The sequence below is a fragment of the Pezoporus wallicus genome, unplaced genomic scaffold (assembly GCF_028554395.1).
Source record: "Pezoporus wallicus isolate ANWC-B61680 ecotype Strahan unplaced genomic scaffold, APGP_CSIRO_Pwel_v1 scaffold_2146, whole genome shotgun sequence".
NCBI lineage: Eukaryota > Metazoa > Chordata > Aves > Psittaciformes > Psittacidae > Pezoporus > Pezoporus wallicus.
Window position 1 is genome coordinate 4353493 of NW_026639769.1, and position 18611 is coordinate 4372103.

At 52.5% G+C, this 18611-nt stretch overlaps 1 protein-coding gene across 1 annotated transcript in view; it reads left to right on the top strand.

Annotated features, from left to right (window-relative positions):
- Positions 1 to 18611, top strand: part of LOC130602854 (protein AHNAK2-like) — a 78056-nt gene that overhangs the window by 48886 nt on the left and 10559 nt on the right. Inside the window, 6 exon segments of the mRNA XM_057416096.1 lie at positions 2339 to 2437; positions 3265 to 3378; positions 3713 to 3769; positions 4357 to 4498; positions 5276 to 5457; positions 6258 to 18609. Coding sequence (XP_057272079.1) covers positions 2339 to 2437; positions 3265 to 3378; positions 3713 to 3769; positions 4357 to 4498; positions 5276 to 5457; positions 6258 to 18609 — 12946 coding nt within the window.

Here is an 18611-nt window from a genome sequence, read left to right on the forward strand (position 1 = left end):
TCTAGCATTTTCAGGCAAAAATGCCTAAATTCAGGTTCAGAAATCCATATGTAAATTTTTTAACAAGGTCATGGTCATTTTCCAATTTTGTTGAGATATTAAATATTGTAAATGCTGAAGATTTTGGAAGAAAAACCCACCAACAACCAAAAAACCCAAACCAAAACCCCGACAACAGAACAAGCCAATCTGATTTATGCAGGTCTTTAATCTGAATTGGGGTCTGCCTTAAGATCATTTTCTAGAATTGTCCATTGTAGGCATCAGGACTAGTTCTGTGAAGGTTAAAAGAGGCATGATCTGGCAGTCCTGATGTTTTCTCAGATGATCCTAGTTCTCTGGAGCTAAAATACAATCAAGAGAGCCGATTAAGATGATGTATGTATAGCTAATGAAGATGTCTTCTATTCTGTCGAGTTTGGAAAGTTATCCCACAGACTGATGTGGGGTATCCCCACTGGAAGCACACTATATCCGTTCATCTTAACAAAGTGGTCCATCGCTGATGACGTGGCATAACTTATTTTAAACCCTGCCTGTACTAAATAATTTAATCTTCAGAAAAGTCAAGGAAGAAAATAAACGTAGATTGAAAAAGTATGAAGAAAGACTAGCAAAATCACAGCCATTCTAACTTGGCAAGCAAGAGCTTGGCAACTTGTGTAAGTTACAGTGATTGCATAGATGCATAAGTTGTGCCAGCTTGTCTGCACACACAGCATATAATATCCACATCCAGAAACGTTGTGTTCCAGCCCAAGGATTCTTCATTTAAAGTAGACAGTGACTGAGTTGCGCAGTTCTGCTTGTGGCTGTCTTCTCTAGTGTTTGAGCATATTTTTAAGCCACATGATCTGTTCAGGAGAGCCAAAACTATATGTATTAATGACAGTTGCAGAACTGGGTGTGAGAGAGCTAGACAGCCTGATGGCTTGAAAAAATTGAAGCATGGAGACAGTAAAGAGACATAGTTATCAGGACAAGGACTTATGCTTGTATTAGAATAGCCTGTGCATCAGGGAATGTGTAATTCTGCCACAGTGTCCTCTACTGGCTAAGCCCGAATCTCTGAAAATGATGATGCATTCATGCTGCTTTCATTATTCTGTGCCCAATTTAATACATGTCAAGAGAATCATGCTCTCGACAGTCAATCACCTTAACCTCATCTCTGTCTGCCCTTAATACTTTTAAAAACCAAGAAAGCAAAATCTTTATGGACTATAACGTCTTCATGATGTTTACTCTCCAGGTCATAAGACCTCTGTCAGAATCAAGGAAGAGTTTCAAGATGGGAAATTTAAATAAATTTAACGGCAATTAATGAATTTCTAATTACTGCCTCTGAAACTAAAAAACAAACAAAGAAAGTATGTAAGGAAAAACACCACAGCTCTTGTACATCTCTGCTCATGTACATCTCTGCTCTTTCTGGTCTCCAATAACCTCACTGTGGGCTACACTCAGTTTCTCTGGGGACATGAGGGCTGGTGCAGGAGATTGGGGTCAGCAGATGGTGGCTGCTTTTCTTTTTCCACTCCTTGCTTTGAGTTCAGTTGCCCCAGGTTAGGTTCCTCTAGCATCTGCTGACCCACAAGAGTCAAGCCTTCTCCTCTCTGCCTTTGCTTGGTCAGCTTTTCTTCCTCTAGCCCCTACTCAGGATCATATTTTGCTTCATCATTTCTCCTGCTCTGCCATCTCTTCTTTCTCCTCTTGCTCTGGTGTGGTCTTCTCTGTCTTTCTCTTCTTCTTCTACTGCTTCTTCTCAGCATTTACCACTCTTTCTTAAACATGTTCACAGTGCGGTCTGTGGCCTCCTCCCACAGAGACCACCCCATAGCCACACCCTGTCAAAACCCTGCCAATTCTGCCCCATAAACACCTCAATCCCCAATTGGTAACAAAAAAACAAACAAACAAACAAAAAAAACGAAAAATCTGTCCAACTTCTAGTTCTACATTTTTCTGGGGATTTTCTCCTTCACAAAAGTCTTTACATGTCTGAATATGACCATTTCTGGTATCTTTGGAAAGATCAGCCTGATGAGATCTGAGACCCTGGAACAAGTTGCCCAGGGAAGCTGTGGATTCTCCATCCCTGGAAGTGTTCAAGGCAAGGTTGGACAGGGCTTTAAGCAACTTGGTCTAGTGAGAGGTGGCGGGGTTTAGAACTAGATGGCCTTTAAGGTCCCTTCCAACCCAACCCATTCTATGATTCTGTGAATCTAAATGAAAGCATGCCTTTCTACAGCTAGCCCATGCACATCCCCTGGGTGTGCTGCCCCAGAGAGCTTCAGCTTGCAGGCTGACTGCTCTGTGCTCTGTATGGCTCCTGCAGACATCAATAACCAGTATGCTGCTTTCAGGTTCTGGACAACAGCTGAGACCAGCTGAGCCTCTAGGAGATGGTGATGCGGATGCAGAGGATGAAGATTCTGTGAGTTTTATACAGTTAGGTGTATGGGGGGGGGGGGGGAGATTGGCATTTACTTTGGGGGGGGAGGTTGGCAGTTACTTTGCTAAAATGGGATCTTAAATATTTTGTTTATAGCTGGGTCTTGCTGGTGATTTCTCCCCCCATCAAAAATGCTTTATTTTTGCTTGGAATGCTTCTGCCAGCTCAAAAGCCAGAATGATGCTCCAATGTAAAGTGATCTGCGCTTTGCCATGATTCACCAACATACGTTTAATACCAAGACTTAACAAACTATTACATGCAATTACATTACTGTTGACTACAGTAACTTTTCTTTAAAGCTTTAGCTGGTTTGGGTTCCCTGTCATTTGACTTCAGAAGGAAGCATGTCAAGTGCTTGTCAGCAGAAATTCCTGACGGGACTCTTCCGACATTTGCGTAGTTTTAGAGGGCAGTAGAGTTTGAAGCTGCAGGATGGGAAAGTTAGGTGTACAAATAAAGCAGAGGAGAGAATTTTTATTGCCTTTTAAAATTTTTACTAGTTGATCTGTCGGTATTTTCAGTCTGTTCAGCCCACAGATGCATACAATACAGAATGAAAACCAAAATCAGCACACCATTGTTTTTGTTTCCCAGAAGTCTCTGTGTTCTTGGGTAACATCATTAAATGAGAGATGTATTTGTTCTTAATCTAAGAAAAGAGTTACTGGTTATTCTACATTCATCATTATTAATGAGAGATTTGTACAAAGAAGGAGACTATGCCTAAATAAAAACCTCTCCTAAAAAAAATTCGTCACTGTTTAATAGTTTACGTTCCATTCCCTCCACTCATTTCTTTTGCACAGGTTAATGAAGTGGCAGTAGAAGACATCCGTCCAAGGCCACAAGGATCCTCTCCAGTTTATGAATATCCCATAGAAGAAGAATATTTAAAGGCAAGACAAATAAATGAAAAAAATGTATGTTCACAAAGATCAAAGCATAGAAATATGCTACATGAGTTTCATACAGAAAAGCTCCCAAATGTATTAATATAATTGGCCTCTGGCATTCATTAATGCAAATTTTGGTACAATGCGTGGAGGTCTTAGCATCTCATTTACTACTGGGAATAATATAGTTAAATAATTCATGTTGTATGTTGCACTTGTAGATGCCAGTTTTGCTTTGTTGCCAGTAAAGTCAGCCTGAGTTCTTAGTGTAAACCAGGAATTTTAACTGATTTTTGGACTTTTGTTCTACTTTACAACAGCATGACTTCTGAATGCTAAATAATTGCAAATTGGTTTTCAGCTTCAAGAAGAAAAAAAGAAGTATTCTACAGATAAATCAAAACAGAGTCATCCAGAGGTTGGTATAATAGCACTCTGTAGTTTTAGGCATGTGGCTTGCAAAATATTAAGGTCTATTACAACACACAGATGTGGATGGGTGGACAGAGAGAAAGACAAATGGGGAGAGAATCACTTTAGACTTGTTTTGACCAGGAACTTCACAAATTGCCTAGTTGTGGAACAGACATGAACACTTGTCCTATTGCGATATTTTCATAATCCTTTTTAGTATTCTTTGGCCTTCTCTGGTTTGAGTATAGTACAGAATTAGCTCTTAGTCTGACTTTTCTGGCCCATTTATTCTAATTCAGATTTAACATCTTCACAGAAAATACAATCTTTCAGCCCTAAAAGATTCTATATGTATCACATTTTAAAATTGTAATTTATTTTCCTTATACCCCTGATCTAGCATAACCCTAACACGTGTTTAGCTCTAATGTAGAAGAGAATCAAACCTTCAATGAACAAGTACATTCTCTATTTTAGATAATCTTTATTGAGCTACTAAAAATATACTTAGGAGATTCATTTTTTATACTAACATAGAACACTGATACAAATGAATAAAAATTATAAATTCACATCTTTTTCTGTATCTAGGAGACAATGGAAGTGACCCTGAAAACAGAAGTGGAAGCTGGTGCTAGTGGTTTTAGTGTGATAGGTGGAGAAAATGAAGGAATATTTATTAAAAAAGTACTGAAAGAGTCTCCTGCTTCAAAAATATTTAGCCTGAGAGAAGGTACAGTCTGATTTTCTGTTTTTTTTTTTGGTGTTTGTTTTTTGTTTTTTTTTTAATATATTTTAAAATAATCAGGTGTGTAGCTGTGTGTGCGTATAGATGCCTACCTGATCTCCCATCTCTTTGGGTAATAGAAATAGTAGATCCTAAACCAACTAATGTTATGTGTGAGCTTAACCTTTCCATATTAATAATTTCAAAGATCAGTTTATTAATAATGTGATTTTTTTTTATACCATGAAAAAAAAAAACACCAAATTTTTACTGAGAGTGAAAAAGATACATAGAAATTAATATATACACAACTAAAATGAAAAAAAAACAAACCCCAACAACCCAAATCATAACATTCATGAAGAACCTACCTTCAATTCTTTCACAAAATAATATGCCACAAAACTACAATAAATAATGATTTAAACAAAAACAAAAGTCCAAAGTCTAAGTATTGAAAAATGTAATAAAAAACTGTTACTATCATGGTGTTCAGTCACTGGATCAAGATTTCTAGGAAGGTTGTAAGTTACCATCTTTGGGAATATTCAAAACCTGACTGCACACAGACCTAAGCAACTGGCTGTAGCTAACTGTTCCCTGAGCAGGGCAGCTGGACTAGATGATCTCCAGAGGTCCTTTTCAGAGGACTTAGCTATTCTGTGATTCTCTTATGTGAACATAATTTTATACTCTAAATAAATAGGATGTGATTTTTTTTGTGTGAATTAATTCAACAGAATTTGAAAAACTGCATAAAATGATGTTTGATTCCACTTGCAGGTGATCAGCTTCTAAGTGCTACGATATTTTTCGATAATATCAAGTATGAAGATGCACTCAAGATTCTCCAGTATTCCGAGCCATACAGAGTCCAATTCAGCCTCAAAAGAAAAATTGCTGGGAAAGAAGAGTTAGAACACACTCACTCTACAGCCCAGTACAAAAAGGAAAGAAGAAACCAGGTAGATAATTGATCAGTTTAAAAAAATTGGCTAACACTTTAGTAATGTAGAAATAGACCAGAAAATACACACTGAGATATAATGCTTAATAATAATACTTAGATATGTGCTTAAACTCACTAGCATGAATGTTCATGAGAAGAAAAAATTCCCACATAATATTTGCAGCTTTTTTAATATCCGAGGAAAGCTAGAGGTTTTCGATAAAGTCACAATCTTGTGCTAGGGTGGAAAAAACATTCTCTAGTGAGGAACCATTTTTTGTTGTTGTTAAATGTCCATTGATAGAACAGGCTGAGATAAGTTCTCTAATATTTATATTCAGTATTGTCCAAAATGTAAAATAACAGTAAATATTTTTCTCAGAAGCTCATAAATTATTTTTTTTTCTTAAAAGTGTGTTTAGCCACTGGTATCTGTTTAGGCATGATCTGCTCATAGGTTCCATCACACTCAAAATTATTTTTCTCTTCATATACATATAAATGTTATATATATATATTTGTACAGACATACATAAAGATACATCTAGAAACCTCTATTTACTGCAATGTTTTGCGAAGAACGTAACCTTCAGAAATCCATATATTACAGGCATATAATCCATTTTTAAAATGTAATTTCTGCCTGAATTATATACAACATTCTCATGTATTTTATATATATTTCACTTTTTTTATATAACAACCAGATACTGTGAATAAAAAGTACATCTATGTATTGTATAATATGTATTTTATTTCATGTCGAATCTATATTTAGTTTAGTTTTAATCTTCTGATTACTAATTATTCTTTCAGCAAAAAGAACTCAGTGACAGCATTCCTGAAGAAACACTGCATGTTTCAGGAAAAGACATTTCAGAAGAAGACAGGGAAACATTAATTGTAAGCCAAAGGGTAGGAAGAAGCAAGAGACCTAAAAAAGATAGATTGTCATGGCCAAAATTCCAGTCAATCAAAAGTAAAAAGATACTGGGGCACAGGAGATCTCATAGTACGTCAGATGCATATGAGTCTGGTATACAGGATATTTCCCCTACAAGCACAGACACAGAGTCTCAATTTCAACAAGAAGTCCACATCAGAGAAAAAAAAGGAAGCCAAAAGAAACTGAAGTTCCCAAGCATTGGATTCAAAATGCAGAGATCCAAACCAGAACCTCAAGACAGGCCAAAAAAAGAAATAAAAACTACGCTGTTAAATGAAAGAGAGAAAATACATAAAGAAGATATCAGCCTGGAAAATCCTGAAATTGTAACTGTTGAATATACCACATTGCCTGCTTACAAAACTAAAACAGCAGAGGTACATGAAACTTTAACAAAAGACTTAAATGATACGCAAAATGGCATTCCATCTTATGCAAAAAAGTGCCCTGAAGTAGAAATAAGCATTAAAAAAGACAAGGACTCAACATCAAAATTTACTGTACCTGAAGTATCAGCTATAACAACACAGATATCAAAGCCCAGTTTAGAAACACCTGATCTGAAAGAAAGCCCAACTAAACAAGTACTAACAGCCTCCTCAAAATCCCGAAAAAAGAAACAGAAAGTAATAGCAGATAAAACAGAAGAAGAAATTGGAATTAACATAGACATGATGGGACACAGAGCACAAGAATCTATACAGGTAAAAGGTCTAGAAACAGCTGCTAGAGCAGAATTACACACAACTGACACACTGGAAACAAATGAAAAACAAGCAGAAGACACACAAATATTGACAATTAAGCAACCAAAATTTGAGATTTCAATGACCAAATTAAAAGAAGCAGAGACTAAAAAGACCAAACTGGGAAGTGATTTTCCACATACAGTACCAGAAAGAACAGCTGATATGAGTTCAGAGGACAGCAGAAATTTGGGAATGAAAACTAACATGCCTGATGCAGAATCAGAACTTTCTACTTGGAAAATACAAATGCCGTCATTAAAAATTAAAAAAACACCGAAAACTGACAGGAAAATACCAAGAGAAGAAAGCACAACAGAACCAGCAGATACTGTGCTGAAGGCACGGATTGAAGATGGAATGCCAACAAGTGATAAAACATCGAAAATGGACTTCAGCATGAAAACAGGAGAAAAAGATATGGATGGAAAAGAAAGTAAATTCAGACTGCCAAAATTTAAAATGCCTACATTTACATGGGCAACTGCAAAAGATGAGAAAGAGCAAACAGAATGTCATGTAAGAGACAATGAAGGAAAATTAGTAACTGTAAATGCAGGACCAAAACAAGAGGTGAGTGCATCAGAAGAAGAAATGACGGTTCCAAGTGCTGAAAATGAAATAACGAACTTAAAAGGAAAAACAAAAGATGATAAGGATATAAGACAAAGGCCAGAACTACAGGTGGCAACTCTAGAAAATCAAGCTGTAAAAACCTCTTATATAAAGAATCACATTGAGGAGAAAGAAGAAGATATAATGACTAAAAAATCTGATCTTCAAATAAAAAAAGCTGAATTAAGTATAACAACACAGAAATCAGTAGAAACAAATAAGACTAAGTCAGCAAGCGTCAAAGCTCCCAAGGCGGACATCAGCCTCCCATCTGTCGACGTCACCCTTCCAAAGGCCAGCGTTGAGCTGCAGGCGCCCGAGGCAGCCCTCAGCCTCGAAGGAGAAGCCAAAGCCCCAGAGAAGGAGGCCGTGAAGACCAAGGACGGCAAGTTCAAGATGCCCAAGTTCGGCATGCCGTCCTTCGGCTGGTCCAGCAGCAGAGAGGCCAAGGGCACCGTGGCCGCTGACGTGGACGTCAGCCTCAAGGAGCCCCACGTGACGGTGCCCTCGGGAAGCGCCGAGGTCGACGTGAGCCTGCCCGCGGCCGAGATCCAAGCGCGCGGTGTGGAGGTGACAGTCGAGACGGGCGCCGCAGGGGACGGTGAGAAAGGCCGATTTAAGATGCCCGACGTCAAGATGCCCAGCGTCAAGCTGCCCAAAGTCAAAGCTCCCCACGTGCAGGTCAGCCTGCCAAAGGGCGAGGCCTCGCTTCCCAAGGCTCAGGCCGATGTCCCGGAGGGCGAAGGTGCCGTGCAGGGTCCTGATGCCGAAAGCGGCCTGGAGGTGGCTGCCGGCAAAGTTGAGAGCGGCGGCATGAAAATACACATGCTGAAAGTCAAGGTGCCCAGCGTCGTCTTCTCCAAGCCGACCGTCAAGGCTCCCAGACTGGACGCAGACGTCTCACTAGACAAAGTCGACGTCAGCCTCCCGGAGGCTGGCCTCAAGGCTGGCGACATCAGCATCACGGCCGCCGACATCAAGTTGCCCTCCGTGGAAGGCTCCGTTGAGCTCCAGGCGCCTGACATAGACCTGAAAGCCCCCTCTGCCGAAGGCTCCCTCGACGCGGCCGAGCTGGAAACCACGGGCCTGAAAGGGAAGATAAAGATGCCCAAGTTCGACAAGCCCAAATTCGGAGTGTCGCCCCCCAAGGCGGAGGCGCTCGAAGGCCAGCTCAGCCTGCCCACCGCACAGGTCGACCTCCCGTCCGCCACAGTGACGGCCGCAGGGGAGGGCACCGCTCTGGGCCTCAAAGCCGACGTCCCCAGCGGCAAAAGCGAAGGGGCCGGCTGGAAGCTGGAGAAGCCCTCCCTCAAAATGCCCAAAGCGGACATCAAAGCTCCCAAGGCGGACATCAGCCTCCCATCTGTCGACGTCACCCTTCCAAAGGCCAGCGTTGAGCTGCAGGCGCCCGAGGCAGCCCTCAGCCTCGAAGGAGAAGCCAAAGCCCCAGAGAAGGAGGCCGTGAAGACCAAGGACGGCAAGTTCAAGATGCCCAAGTTCGGCATGCCGTCCTTCGGCTGGTCCAGCAGCAGAGAGGCCAAGGGCACCGTGGCCGCTGACGTGGACGTCAGCCTCAAGGAGCCCCACGTGACGGTGCCCTCGGGAAGCGCCGAGGTCGACGTGAGCCTGCCCGCGGCCGAGATCCAAGCGCCCGGTGTGGAGGTGACAGTCGAGACGGGCGCCGCAGGGGACGGTGAGAAAGGCCGATTTAAGATGCCCGACGTCAAGATGCCCAGCGTCAAGCTGCCCAAAGTCAAAGCTCCCCACGTGCAGGTCAGCCTGCCAAAGGGCGAGGCCTCGCTTCCCAAGGCTCAGGCCGATGTCCCGGAGGGCGAAGGCGCCGTGCAGGGTCCTGATGCCGAAAGCGGCCTGGAGGTGGCTGCCGGCAAAGTTGAGAGCGGCGGCATGAAAATACACATGCCGAAAGTCAAGGTGCCCAGCGTCGTCTTCTCCAAGCCGACCGTCAAGGCTCCCAAACTGGACGCAGACGTCTCACTGGACAAAGTCGACGTCAGCCTCCCGGAGGCTGGCCTCAAGGCTGGCGACATCAGCGTCACGGCCGCCGACATCAGGCTGCCCTCCGTGGAAGGCTCCGTTGAGCTCCAGGCGCCTGACATAGACCTGAAAGCCCCCTCTGCCGAAGGCTCCCTCGACGCGGCCGAGCTGGAAACCACGGGCCTGAAAGGGAAGTTAAAGATGCCCAAGTTCGACAAGCCCAAATTCGGAGTGTCACCCCCCAAGGCGGAGGCGCTCGAAGGCCAGCTCAGCCTGCCCACCGCACAGGTCGACCTCCCGTCCGCCACAGTGACGGCCGCAGGGGAGGGCACCGCGCTGGGCCTCAAAGCCGACATCCCCAGCGGCAAAAGCGAAGGGGCCGGCTGGAAGCTGGAGAAGCCCTCCCTCAAAATGCCCAAAGCGGACATCAAAGCTCCCAAGGCGGACATCAGCCTCCCATCTGTCGACGTCACCCTTCCAAAGGCCAGCGTTGAGCTGCAGGCGCCCGAGGCAGCCCTCAGCCTCGAAGGAGAAGCCAAAGCCCCAGAGAAGGAGGCCGTGAAGACCAAGGACGGCAAGTTCAAGATGCCCAAGTTCGGCATGCCGTCCTTCGGCTGGTCCAGCAGCAGAGAGGCCAAGGGCACCGTGGCCGCTGACGTGGACGTCAGCCTCAAGGAGCCCCACGTGACGGTGCCCTCGGGAAGCGCCGAGGTCGACGTGAGCCTGCCCGCGGCCGAGATCCAAGCGCCCGGTGTGGAGGTGACAGTCGAGACGGGCGCCGCAGGGGACGGTGAGAAAGGCCGATTTAAGATGCCCGACGTCAAGATGCCCAGCGTCAAGCTGCCCAAAGTCAAAGCTCCCCACGTGCAGGTCAGCCTGCCAAAGGGCGAGGCCTCGCTTCCCAAGGCTCAGGCCGATGTCCCGGAGGGCGAAGGCGCCGTGCAGGGTCCTGATGCCGAAAGCGGCCTGGAGGTGGCTGCCGGCAAAGTTGAGAGCGGCGGCATGAAAATACACATGCCGAAAGTCAAGGTGCCCAGCGTCGTCTTCTCCAAGCCGACCGTCAAGGCTCCCAAACTGGACGCAGACGTCTCACTGGACAAAGTCGACGTCAGCCTCCCGGAGGCTGGCCTCAAGGCTGGCGACATCAGCGTCACGGCCGCCGACATCAGGCTGCCCTCCGTGGAAGGCTCCGTTGAGCTCCAGGCGCCTGACATAGACCTGAAAGCCCCCTCTGCCGAAGGCTCCCTCGACGCGGCCGAGCTGGAAACCACGGGCCTGAAAGGGAAGTTAAAGATGCCCAAGTTCGACAAGCCCAAATTCGGAGTGTCACCCCCCAAGGCGGAGGCGCTCGAAGGCCAGCTCAGCCTGCCCACCGCACAGGTCGACCTCCCGTCCGCCACAGTGACGGCCGCAGGGGAGGGCACCGCGCTGGGCCTCAAAGCCGACATCCCCAGCGGCAAAAGCGAAGGGGCCGGCTGGAAGCTGGAGAAGCCCTCCCTCAAAATGCCCAAAGCGGACATCAAAGCTCCCAAGGCGGACATCAGCCTCCCATCTGTCGACGTCACCCTTCCAAAGGCCAGCGTTGAGCTGCAGGCGCCCGAGGCAGCCCTCAGCCTCGAAGGAGAAGCCAAAGCCCCAGAGAAGGAGGCCGTGAAGACCAAGGACGGCAAGTTCAAGATGCCCAAGTTCGGCATGCCGTCCTTCGGCTGGTCCAGCAGCAGAGAGGCCAAGGGCACCGTGGCCGCTGACGTGGACGTCAGCCTCAAGGAGCCCCACGTGACGGTGCCCTCGGGAAGCGCCGAGGTCGACGTGAGCCTGCCCGCGGCCGAGATCCAAGCGCCCGGTGTGGAGGTGACAGTCGAGACGGGCGCCGCAGGGGACGGTGAGAAAGGCCGATTTAAGATGCCCGACGTCAAGATGCCCAGCGTCAAGCTGCCCAAAGTCAAAGCTCCCCACGTGCAGGTCAGCCTGCCAAAGGGCGAGGCCTCGCTTCCCAAGGCTCAGGCCGATGTCCCGGAGGGCGAAGGCGCCGTGCAGGGTCCTGATGCCGAAAGCGGCCTGGAGGTGGCTGCCGGCAAAGTTGAGAGCGGCGGCATGAAAATACACATGCCGAAAGTCAAGGTGCCCAGCGTCGTCTTCTCCAAGCCGACCGTCAAGGCTCCCAAACTGGACGCAGACGTCTCACTGGACAAAGTCGACGTCAGCCTCCCGGAGGCTGGCCTCAAGGCTGGCGACATCAGCGTCACGGCCGCCGACATCAGGCTGCCCTCCGTGGAAGGCTCCGTTGAGCTCCAGGCGCCTGACATAGACCTGAAAGCCCCCTCTGCCGAAGGCTCCCTCGACGCGGCCGAGCTGGAAACCACGGGCCTGAAAGGGAAGTTAAAGATGCCCAAGTTCGACAAGCCCAAATTCGGAGTGTCACCCCCCAAGGCGGAGGCGCTCGAAGGCCAGCTCAGCCTGCCCACCGCACAGGTCGACCTCCCGTCCGCCACAGTGACGGCCGCAGGGGAGGGCACCGCGCTGGGCCTCAAAGCCGACATCCCCAGCGGCAAAAGCGAAGGGGCCGGCTGGAAGCTGGAGAAGCCCTCCCTCAAAATGCCCAAAGCGGACATCAAAGCTCCCAAGGCGGACATCAGCCTCCCATCTGTCGACGTCACCCTTCCAAAGGCCAGCGTTGAGCTGCAGGCGCCCGAGGCAGCCCTCAGCCTCGAAGGAGAAGCCAAAGCCCCAGAGAAGGAGGCCGTGAAGACCAAGGACGGCAAGTTCAAGATGCCCAAGTTCGGCATGCCGTCCTTCGGCTGGTCCAGCAGCAGAGAGGCCAAGGGCACCGTGGCCGCTGACGTGGACGTCAGCCTCAAGGAGCCCCACGTGACGGTGCCCTCGGGAAGCGCCGAGGTCGACGTGAGCCTGCCCGCGGCCGAGATCCAAGCGCCCGGTGTGGAGGTGACAGTCGAGACGGGCGCCGCAGGGGACGGTGAGAAAGGCCGATTTAAGATGCCCGACGTCAAGATGCCCAGCGTCAAGCTGCCCAAAGTCAAAGCTCCCCACGTGCAGGTCAGCCTGCCAAAGGGCGAGGCCTCGCTTCCCAAGGCTCAGGCCGATGTCCCGGAGGGCGAAGGCGCCGTGCAGGGTCCTGATGCCGAAAGCGGCCTGGAGGTGGCTGCCGGCAAAGTTGAGAGCGGCGGCATGAAAATACACATGCCGAAAGTCAAGGTGCCCAGCGTCGTCTTCTCCAAGCCGACCGTCAAGGCTCCCAAACTGGACGCAGACGTCTCACTGGACAAAGTCGACGTCAGCCTCCCGGAGGCTGGCCTCAAGGCTGGCGACATCAGCGTCACGGCCGCCGACATCAGGCTGCCCTCCGTGGAAGGCTCCGTTGAGCTCCAGGCGCCTGACATAGACCTGAAAGCCCCCTCTGCCGAAGGCTCCCTCGACGCGGCCGAGCTGGAAACCACGGGCCTGAAAGGGAAGTTAAAGATGCCCAAGTTCGACAAGCCCAAATTCGGAGTGTCACCCCCCAAGGCGGAGGCGCTCGAAGGCCAGCTCAGCCTGCCCACCGCACAGGTCGACCTCCCGTCCGCCACAGTGACGGCCGCAGGGGAGGGCACCGCGCTGGGCCTCAAAGCCGACATCCCCAGCGGCAAAAGCGAAGGGGCCGGCTGGAAGCTGGAGAAGCCCTCCCTCAAAATGCCCAAAGCGGACATCAAAGCTCCCAAGGCGGACATCAGCCTCCCATCTGTCGACGTCACCCTTCCAAAGGCCAGCGTTGAGCTGCAGGCGCCCGAGGCAGCCCTCAGCCTCGAAGGAGAAGCCAAAGCCCCAGAGAAGGAGGCCGTGAAGACCAAGGACGGCAAGTTCAAGATGCCCAAGTTCGGCATGCCGTCCTTCGGCTGGTCCAGCAGCAGAGAGGCCAAGGGCACCGTGGCCGCTGACGTGGACGTCAGCCTCAAGGAGCCCCACGTGACGGTGCCCTCGGGAAGCGCCGAGGTCGACGTGAGCCTGCCCGCGGCCGAGATCCAAGCGCCCGGTGTGGAGGTGACAGTCGAGACGGGCGCCGCAGGGGACGGTGAGAAAGGCCGATTTAAGATGCCCGACGTCAAGATGCCCAGCGTCAAGCTGCCCAAAGTCAAAGCTCCCCACGTGCAGGTCAGCCTGCCAAAGGGCGAGGCCTCGCTTCCCAAGGCTCAGGCCGATGTCCCGGAGGGCGAAGGCGCCGTGCAGGGTCCTGATGCCGAAAGCGGCCTGGAGGTGGCTGCCGGCAAAGTTGAGAGCGGCGGCATGAAAATACACATGCCGAAAGTCAAGGTGCCCAGCGTCGTCTTCTCCAAGCCGACCGTCAAGGCTCCCAAACTGGACGCAGACGTCTCACTGGACAAAGTCGACGTCAGCCTCCCGGAGGCTGGCCTCAAGGCTGGCGACATCAGCGTCACGGCCGCCGACATCAGGCTGCCCTCCGTGGAAGGCTCCGTTGAGCTCCAGGCGCCTGACATAGACCTGAAAGCCCCCTCTGCCGAAGGCTCCCTCGACGCGGCCGAGCTGGAAACCACGGGCCTGAAAGGGAAGTTAAAGATGCCCAAGTTCGACAAGCCCAAATTCGGAGTGTCACCCCCCAAGGCGGAGGCGCTCGAAGGCCAGCTCAGCCTGCCCACCGCACAGGTCGACCTCCCGTCCGCCACAGTGACGGCCGCAGGGGAGGGCACCGCGCTGGGCCTCAAAGCCGACATCCCCAGCGGCAAAAGCGAAGGGGCCGGCTGGAAGCTGGAGAAGCCCTCCCTCAAAATGCCCAAAGCGGACATCAAAGCTCCCAAGGCGGACATCAGCCTCCCATCTGTCGACGTCACCCTTCCAAAGGCCAGCGTTGAGCTGCAGGCGCCCGAGGCAGCCCTCAGCCTCGAAGGAGAAGCCAAAGCCCCAGAGAAGGAGGCCGTGAAGACCAAGGACGGCAAGTTCAAGATGCCCAAGTTCGGCATGCCGTCCTTCGGCTGGTCCAGCAGCAGAGAGGCCAAGGGCACCGTGGCCGCTGACGTGGACGTCAGCCTCAAGGAGCCCCACGTGACGGTGCCCTCGGGAAGCGCCGAGGTCGACGTGAGCCTGCCCGCGGCCGAGATCCAAGCGCCCGGTGTGGAGGTGACAGTCGAGACGGGCGCCGCAGGGGACGGTGAGAAAGGCCGATTTAAGATGCCCGACGTCAAGATGCCCAGCGTCAAGCTGCCCAAAGTCAAAGCTCCCCACGTGCAGGTCAGCCTGCCAAAGGGCGAGGCCTCGCTTCCCAAGGCTCAGGCCGATGTCCCGGAGGGCGAAGGCGCCGTGCAGGGTCCTGATGCCGAAAGCGGCCTGGAGGTGGCTGCCGGCAAAGTTGAGAGCGGCGGCATGAAAATACACATGCCGAAAGTCAAGGTGCCCAGCGTCGTCTTCTCCAAGCCGACCGTCAAGGCTCCCAAACTGGACGCAGACGTCTCACTGGACAAAGTCGACGTCAGCCTCCCGGAGGCTGGCCTCAAGGCTGGCGACATCAGCGTCACGGCCGCCGACATCAGGCTGCCCTCCGTGGAAGGCTCCGTTGAGCTCCAGGCGCCTGACATAGACCTGAAAGCCCCCTCTGCCGAAGGCTCCCTCGACGCGGCCGAGCTGGAAACCACGGGCCTGAAAGGGAAGTTAAAGATGCCCAAGTTCGACAAGCCCAAATTCGGAGTGTCACCCCCCAAGGCGGAGGCGCTCGAAGGCCAGCTCAGCCTGCCCACCGCACAGGTCGACCTCCCGTCCGCCACAGTGACGGCCGCAGGGGAGGGCACCGCGCTGGGCCTCAAAGCCGACATCCCCAGCGGCAAAAGCGAAGGGGCCGGCTGGAAGCTGGAGAAGCCCTCCCTCAAAATGCCCAAAGCGGACATCAAAGCTCCCAAGGCGGACATCAGCCTCCCATCTGTCGACGTCACCCTTCCAAAGGCCAGCGTTGAGCTGCAGGCGCCCGAGGCAGCCCTCAGCCTCGAAGGAGAAGCCAAAGCCCCAGAGAAGGAGGCCGTGAAGACCAAGGACGGCAAGTTCAAGATGCCCAAGTTCGGCATGCCGTCCTTCGGCTGGTCCAGCAGCAGAGAGGCCAAGGGCACCGTGGCCGCTGACGTGGACGTCAGCCTCAAGGAGCCCCACGTGACGGTGCCCTCGGGAAGCGCCGAGGTCGACGTGAGCCTGCCCGCGGCCGAGATCCAAGCGCCCGGTGTGGAGGTGACAGTCGAGACGGGCGCCGCAGGGGACGGTGAGAAAGGCCGATTTAAGATGCCCGACGTCAAGATGCCCAGCGTCAAGCTGCCCAAAGTCAAAGCTCCCCACGTGCAGGTCAGCCTGCCAAAGGGCGAGGCCTCGCTTCCCAAGGCTCAGGCCGATGTCCCGGAGGGCGAAGGCGCCGTGCAGGGTCCTGATGCCGAAAGCGGCCTGGAGGTGGCTGCCGGCAAAGTTGAGAGCGGCGGCATGAAAATACACATGCCGAAAGTCAAGGTGCCCAGCGTCGTCTTCTCCAAGCCGACCGTCAAGGCTCCCAAACTGGACGCAGACGTCTCACTGGACAAAGTCGACGTCAGCCTCCCGGAGGCTGGCCTCAAGGCTGGCGACATCAGCGTCACGGCCGCCGACATCAGGCTGCCCTCCGTGGAAGGCTCCGTTGAGCTCCAGGCGCCTGACATAGACCTGAAAGCCCCCTCTGCCGAAGGCTCCCTCGACGCGGCCGAGCTGGAAACCACGGGCCTGAAAGGGAAGTTAAAGATGCCCAAGTTCGACAAGCCCAAATTCGGAGTGTCACCCCCCAAGGCGGAGGCGCTCGAAGGCCAGCTCAGCCTGCCCACCGCACAGGTCGACCTCCCGTCCGCCACAGTGACGGCCGCAGGGGAGGGCACCGCGCTGGGCCTCAAAGCCGACATCCCCAGCGGCAAAAGCGAAGGGGCCGGCTGGAAGCTGGAGAAGCCCTCCCTCAAAATGCCCAAAGCGGACATCAAAGCTCCCAAGGCGGACATCAGCCTCCCATCTGTCGACGTCACCCTTCCAAAGGCCAGCGTTGAGCTGCAGGCGCCCGAGGCAGCCCTCAGCCTCGAAGGAGAAGCCAAAGCCCCAGAGAAGGAGGCCGTGAAGACCAAGGACGGCAAGTTCAAGATGCCCAAGTTCGGCATGCCGTCCTTCGGCTGGTCCAGCAGCAGAGAGGCCAAGGGCACCGTGGCCGCTGACGTGGACGTCAGCCTCAAGGAGCCCCACGTGACGGTGCCCTCGGGAAGCGCCGAGGTCGACGTGAGCCTGCCCGCGGCCGAGATCCAAGCGCCCGGTGTGGAGGTGACAGTCGAGACGGGCGCCGCAGGGGACGGTGAGAAAGGCCGATTTAAGATGCCCGACGTCAAGATGCCCAGCGTCAAGCTGCCCAAAGTCAAAGCTCCCCACGTGCAGGTCAGCCTGCCAAAGGGCGAGGCCTCGCTTCCCAAGGCTCAGGCCGATGTCCCGGAGGGCGAAGGCGCCGTGCAGGGTCCTGATGCCGAAAGCGGCCTGGAGGTGGCTGCCGGCAAAGTTGAGAGCGGCGGCATGAAAATACACATGCCGAAAGTCAAGGTGCCCAGCGTCGTCTTCTCCAAGCCGACCGTCAAGGCTCCCAAACTGGACGCAGACGTCTCACTGGACAAAGTCGACGTCAGCCTCCCGGAGGCTGGCCTCAAGGCTGGCGACATCAGCGTCACGGCCGCCGACATCAGGCTGCCCTCCGTGGAAGGCTCCGTTGAGCTCCAGGCGCCTGACATAGACCTGAAAGCCCCCTCTGCCGAAGGCTCCCTCGACGCGGCCGAGCTGGAAACCACGGGCCTGAAAGGGAAGTTAAAGATGCCCAAGTTCGACAAGCCCAAATTCGGAGTGTCACCCCCCAAGGCGGAGGCGCTCGAAGGCCAGCTCAGCCTGCCCACCGCACAGGTCGACCTCCCGTCCGCCACAGTGACGGCCGCAGGGGAGGGCACCGCGCTGGGCCTCAAAGCCGACATCCCCAGCGGCAAAAGCGAAGGGGCCGGCTGGAAGCTGGAGAAGCCCTCCCTCAAAATGCCCAAAGCGGACATCAAAGCTCCCAAGGCGGACATCAGCCTCCCATCTGTCGACGTCACCCTTCCAAAGGCCAGCGTTGAGCTGCAGGCGCCCGAGGCAGCCCTCAGCCTCGAAGGAGAAGCCAAAGCCCCAGAGAAGGAGGCCGTGAAGACCAAGGACGGCAAGTTCAAGATGCCCAAGTTCGGCATGCCGTCCTTCGGCTGGTCCAGCAGCAGAGAGGCCAAGGGCACCGTGGCCGCTGACGTGGACGTCAGCCTCAAGGAGCCCCACGTGACGGTGCCCTCGGGAAGCGCCGAGGTCGACGTGAGCCTGCCCGCGGCCGAGATCCAAGCGCCCGGTGTGGAGGTGACAGTCGAGACGGGCGCCGCAGGGGACGGTGAGAAAGGCCGATTTAAGATGCCCGACGTCAAGATGCCCAGCGTCAAGCTGCCCAAAGTCAAAGCTCCCCACGTGCAGGTCAGCCTGCCAAAGGGCGAGGCCTCGCTTCCCAAGGCTCAGGCCGATGTCCCGGAGGGCGAAGGCGCCGTGCAGGGTCCTGATGCCGAAAGCGGCCTGGAGGTGGCTGCCGGCAAAGTTGAGAGCGGCGGCATGAAAATACACATGCCGAAAGTCAAGGTGCCCAGCGTCGTCTTCTCCAAGCCGACCGTCAAGGCTCCCAAACTGGACGCAGACGTCTCACTGGACAAAGTCGACGTCAGCCTCCCGGAGGCTGGCCTCAAGGCTGGCGACATCAGCGTCACGGCCGCCGACATCAGGCTGCCCTCCGTGGAAGGCTCCGTTGAGCTCCAGGCGCCTGACATAGACCTGAAA